This window comes from Chiloscyllium plagiosum, chromosome 3 (assembly GCF_004010195.1).
Source record: "Chiloscyllium plagiosum isolate BGI_BamShark_2017 chromosome 3, ASM401019v2, whole genome shotgun sequence".
Classification (NCBI taxonomy): domain Eukaryota; kingdom Metazoa; phylum Chordata; class Chondrichthyes; order Orectolobiformes; family Hemiscylliidae; genus Chiloscyllium; species Chiloscyllium plagiosum.
Window position 1 is genome coordinate 81,269,888 of NC_057712.1, and position 6,000 is coordinate 81,275,887.

Genomic DNA, 6,000 nt, shown 5'->3' on the forward strand with positions numbered 1-6,000 from the left:
CCCAACTTCAACATTACATTTCTGTCCTACCTTTATCGGGGGAACTCTAAACCAGCTCATCATCTTGGATTTGCCCAATGCTCTCCTAGAATAATTTACACTTCATAAATGACAACACATTTAGAATGAAGTGGTTCACAACCTCACCCATTTTAATTCAAGTATTCTCTTCATATATATCCTATTCCCTGTACCAATTTCAAGACCTAACGCGTTTCCATTAACCTCCTAACAACCATTATCTCCCCAACTAATCCTTATTCCTTTGTCCACAGTAACAATTTAACCTTCTGGTTTCATTTTACTTCTTTCACTCAACATCCAGTAAAGTGCTTTGAGATATGCGTGTGTGTGTGAGAGACCAATGTTAGTCTGAGAAGGGAGATGTTCAAGGACTTGAAAAGAAAAATGCACGTGGGAGAAAAAGAGATCAGATCTTTGCAAGACAGAGATCTAAAGGTGCTTTTTGTTTTGAAAACAGGCGTGATGACAAAGGTTTTGAAAGGAATGGAAGCAGTACAAAAGAACAGGGAACCATTTCCATTACCAGCACCAGCAGACAAATGGGACAAAATTAACTCAAGATGGAATGGGGGGAGATAAGCAGGAAACTGGAGAAAGACACAGAATAAGACCTAACTTGAGGAAGTGTGTGTAGGACAACGTTTATTGGTTAATGAAGATGAAAATTAGAAATGGCAAAGCAGTTGGATCTTTGCAGCAAGAATGCCAGAGGTAAGGTCAAAGATTTAAAGCAATAGTTGCTTAATAAGAGGGGCAGCAAGGGCTTATCTTTGCTCTTTCAGATGAATCTGGATTGGTATGTAGGATTGGTATAGGACATAGTGTTAATCTCAATCTAATACACCTCAATCCCAATTTCAAATGCTATTATTTTTCATCTTTTATAAATCATGTGTATGCTGCACTCGATAACAATGTTATTAACAAATCACTTACTTTGGTGGTTTCAGGTCCCTGTGGATTAAAGCCTTGGGTTTCATGCCATGTAGGTATGCCACTCCTTGTGCACATTGTAAACACCAATTCATTGCGTGGGCTGCAGTGTAGAACGGTAGGGGCTCGGCCCCATGTAGCACTGTCAATCAACAACAGCTCTTTAACAGACATTATTAAAAGATGGTCTATTTAAGTATTTGACAATTCTCGGTTAGTATTTTAACATGGCTTAAATTTACCAACAATGTACATCTATCAAATGAAGTTCACAACAATTAAGAGCAATTGTCTCAAAATAGAGGGGATCAAATGTGTTTTGAAGAGTCATACTGGACTCAAAGCATTTTCTCTGTCTCACCACAGATGATGCCAGATTGGAGTTTCTCCAGCATTTTTTTTTATTTACTCGCATCTGCTAGAAATAATCAACTTTATGTTTAAAGTGCCCAAACTGCAACTGTAATCTGAATGGAACTAGCTTGATGTTTCAAACATACAGAATTGAATGCCTTGGAAACAGCATAACAATGTTCAAGAGATAATTTGGTTTTCTGAAGAGGTCATCATAGCGACACGGTAAAAAGGCAGGAAGACCAAGAGAAAGGGTGCAGCCTCAAAGAAAATCAGTTTATCCATGTTTTAATGATTCTGTAACATTCTTAATTGCTTACTGAAAAGCCTAAAAAGATGCATCAGTTGTATTAAATAAAACCGATTAGGTAATATAATATGAGTTTCATTTTAGATCAGTCGATCACAACAGATCTTCACCTGTTCAGCCAACAAGGTTCTATACATTCCTTCTTTAAATCTATTGAATTAATTATATAGAATACTGAAGTAAAATTAAGGTGTTTTCACACAAAGCCTGGAATCGATGACAATATGGAGTTTTCTTCTTCCTGGCTGTAGTACTGAATAAAAATTTGCTTAGAGATATCTTGTTTAGTCATTACTAAGGCCACTTTTCAGTGCTAGATAGAATCGTAAAAAGATAGATATGTTGACGTGGAAGGTCATTAGATGCCCCTGTACCAAAAGCAGCATCAAAATTTGTGTTAAAGTTTCTTAAAACTGACAGAATCACCAGAAATAGATTACAACGATGATAAATGATTGCCGCGTTAGTTTACACGAGATCAGTTTGAATATAAAGCCTATGAAAATCTTGATTGACCCGGAGAGATGAGAAAAAGCCGCAGTTTTTATCCCGTTTAACCCTTTTATACAGTTTACTTTATTCCATGTGAAATCATCTACAATAAACAAGACTTTTGCAATATTGGGTACAGGACTCATCAGTCCGGAGTGTCTGCTTTGACATAAACACAGGTGTTATATCTGAAAATACACCCAGTTCTGCCCACTCCAGGTTACACTCAAAGATCGGCCCCATTTCACGGAAACATGTCTAACATAAACTTGGTATGTATGGGCAGGTGTCAGTGTAAACAAATGACTCAAGGTGAATGTTAAACATAACCAATATTTTCCTTCTTGGACCATTAACTTTTAATTATCAAATGGCATGTTTAAAAATTTGTAATTCTGGAAATTTTGAAATATTAATTGTGACCTATACCTATGGTATAAAATCAAATCAGAAAACTCAGTATGACACAATAAGGTTATCCTATTTTAAAAAATACTTTAAGAATTTAAATTAAAAGGCTAGAAAACTGATCCAGTTTCCAACGCCTACTGCTAATGTAGTTCTAACACTGGCAGATTACCAATGCCACCCAATAAAGCGAGGTGTATGCTCACATTTGAGAATCATGGGTGCGGCTAGATGTGCGATCTGAAACTTAAACAAAAGATACGTGAGATTGAGGAGACGTGAATGTGTTATTGTGTGTAAAACTCACATTTATTCAAAATTCCACAATCTTTTAATTCCAGTTTACAGGTCACAGAGTCAGAGTCACTGACACACAAGTTTATGTAATTGCAAATGCAGAGGAATCCTGAGGTCCCAACAGCTATTGCAACCGAACTTCACCTATTTTACACATATTAAATCAGTGCTTCCTCAACCTTTCCCCCTCCAGTGTAATCCAATTCTGAATCTCAAAACATTACTATGCACATGGTGATGACATGGAGAGAAAGCTAATAACAACAGGGTGTTGGGATCAGATAATTATCCTGGAGCTTAGAACCCAAAGATTCAGCTCGTTACTCCCCTTCATGTCCTGACCCCAACTTTGGCAAGATCTTCATTGAATAATTTATGCTACATATTTAACTATAGTAATACCATTCACTTTTCTCTTCCAGTTATGATATTTTATTGTTGGCATGGACCTTCACTGTGGGAACGCAAGACTTGTCAAATTTGCAAGGCGACATATTTTGGAATAGTGATTTTGGTTGACTGAATAGTCTAATTTTATATAGTAATTATTCATGTTAAATTGCAGGGCAACTTTCATGAAGTATGGTGTGTTAGAAACCTCCATAATTTACAGTCCTTAATAATTTGAGTTATCTTCACTCTGCCATCGCCTAACAATACTGATCAAACTTTGTCAATCACATCAGATCAATTTACAGAGCACTTCAAAACTGAGGTCATAACTTCATATTGGTTCTGAACATCATTACCTCAATAAAGCTAACTGCATTGCCCTTGCAGGCTACCTGCCAAGTCAGCCTGCCAGATGTTCACATACGTAGTACCAACTTCTTTACAATTTTCAAATGTCTGAACTGACCAGAAAGGGGATACTCCCTTATTGGAGATGTTGTTATGTTCCCAGCAGATGCTTATACTGGTCACGTCTGATCCCAGAATCAAACAACTCAACAGACCTTAATTTGTCCTTTACCAATTTGTTTAGCGCAATAGTCAGTCAACTGGGGGGGGGGATGATAGACAATCAAAGACGACCAAATTTCAGAGAAGTGAAAGAATAATAAGGCAATAATAGTAAGGAACTCCACTGAAATAACTGGGACAGCTTAAGCATGCAAGGTAGAGGGGGAACAAAATTCTTAAACTGCATCCAGAAAGCAAGGGGGCAGCTACAAACAGAATATTCAGAAATAAGCCCAGGTAAATAGAAGGTGTATCAGTAAGGGTGGTGATGGTGTAATGATATTATTGCTAGACTAGTAATCCAGAGACGCAGGTAATATTCTGAGGCGTAGGTAGATTGTATTTTGAATTCAATAGAAGTATGGATTTAAGAGTCTAATGATGACCATGAAATCATTGTCAATTGTTTGAAAATCCCACCTGGTTGATGAATGTCCCTTAGGGAAGGAAACCGCTGCTCTTACCTGGTCTGGTATACATATGACTCCAGACCCACAGCAATGTGACTAACTCTTAACTGTCCTTTGGGCAATTGGTGGTGAGCATTAAATGTTGGTCTGGCTAACAACATTCTAATCTTGTGAATGAATTAAAAAACAATACATAGGAGCATTTTGCAGATTTAGGATAGTTAGGTTGAGGGCAGTTATGGAAGAGGATAAGGTTGGTTCAGGAATAAAAGTTCTAAACTGGGCTAATTTTACTTAGATCTATGATTTGATTCAACTGGACTGGGAACAGCTACTGCAAATAAAATGGTGTCAGTGGGAAACATTTAAAGACAAAATAATGTATGTCACTGAGACAGCCAGCCAAACAAATTCAGTCTTTCTGCCCCTATTTTCACAACACAGGAAAAGGAAAACCTTCAAAGGCTCTCAAAATTGATCCCAACGGTTCCTAACTAGACTTTTAAATAACCAATCGCAGACTCTGAAAATTCAATTCCAGAAACTGGTTTGTATCTTAATCAAAAGACTTTGGAATTTATTGACAGTGTAGTAACTTCAGGAAAGTAAAATTAAACTGATTTGTCTATGTTTTAAACATGAAAACCTTTGTTTTCATTCTTACACACAAGACTGAGACAAACAAATGCAGTTAAGGGATAAATGAAAGAAAACAAGAAAACTGTCCAGATTATCTAAGTGAGTTTACATACTTTGTTCTACAGGTATAGACGGTTAATTTTCTGAAAATGTTGATCAGGGTCACCTTTACAGTTCACCTAGATAAAGGCATTGATACTTATCATATAGTTTTCTATTCTCTGAGCTCACAGGAGTTTGGGCAGACATTCTCCCCGTGTCTGCGTGGGTTTCCTCCGGGTGCTCCGGTTTCCTCCCACAGTCCTAAAATGTGCAGGTTAGGTGAATTGGCCACGCTAAATTGCCCGTAGTGTTAGGTGTTAGGTCTGGGTGGGTGCGCTTCGGCGGGTCAGTGTGGACTTGTTGGGCCGAAGGGCCTGTTTCCACACTGTAAGTAATCTAATCTAATCTAATCTTTCATGCTGAAGCATCAAGAGCCAGATTCCTTTTCACCAAAAATACATTCTAAAACCCAATTCAATCCCTGACTACTCCATGCCAGATTAACCATCCCCTCCACGAGGTCCTAGTTACCATTCAACATCTGCCATCTGCTTGCGAAAAATACTTGATAAACAAATTCCCAGGTAATGACCTTCTTAATGCTGCTTTCTATTTAAAACATAATGCTCTTCCCTGGTGACAAAACATCTGTAGAACCTTCTGATCAGGAACCAACTTGCAATTAATTCCCAAACCCAATCTCATGAATAAATAAAAACTTGTCTGTTCTGTGTCACTTTTAACACAAGCTGTTAACCACAGTCCATAAAATCTTCTTCAGCTCAATTCCCAATTCACAGCTCCAAACCAGAATTGTTAAAAGAATAAGACAAAAACAACATTAAAAAAATCATTGAAGGCACTAACAAAGAGAGGGAGCAGCAGGGCGCGCAGGCAAGAGAGAGCGAGAGCGAGAGAGCGAGAGCGCGAAAATCAAAGTGAGCGAGCGAGAGAGAGACACAAAGCAAGAGAGAGACAACCAAAGCGAGAGAGAGAGAGAGAGACACAAAAAGAGAGAGAGAGAGAGAGAGAGAGAGCCAAAGCGGGAGAGACAGACATACACAGCGAGAGATACGGGGACACAGAGACAGGGAGAGAGAGGCAGAGAGAGAGAGAGAGAGAGACATG

General features: G+C 38.2%; 1 protein-coding gene across 5 annotated transcripts in view; it reads right to left on the reverse strand.

Moving 5' to 3' along the window:
• Positions 1-6,000, reverse strand: part of map3k7 (mitogen-activated protein kinase kinase kinase 7) — a 151,982-nt gene that overhangs the window by 84,650 nt on the left and 61,332 nt on the right. For all 5 annotated transcript variants that reach the window (XR_006310759.1, XM_043685197.1, XM_043685204.1 and 2 more), the window contains one exon: positions 961-1,099. Coding sequence is in view for 4 of the 5 variants with exons in the window: in XM_043685197.1 (XP_043541132.1) it covers positions 961-1,099 (139 nt within the window). In the remaining variant the exon portion in view is untranslated. The remainder of the gene's footprint in view (positions 1-960; positions 1,100-6,000) is intronic.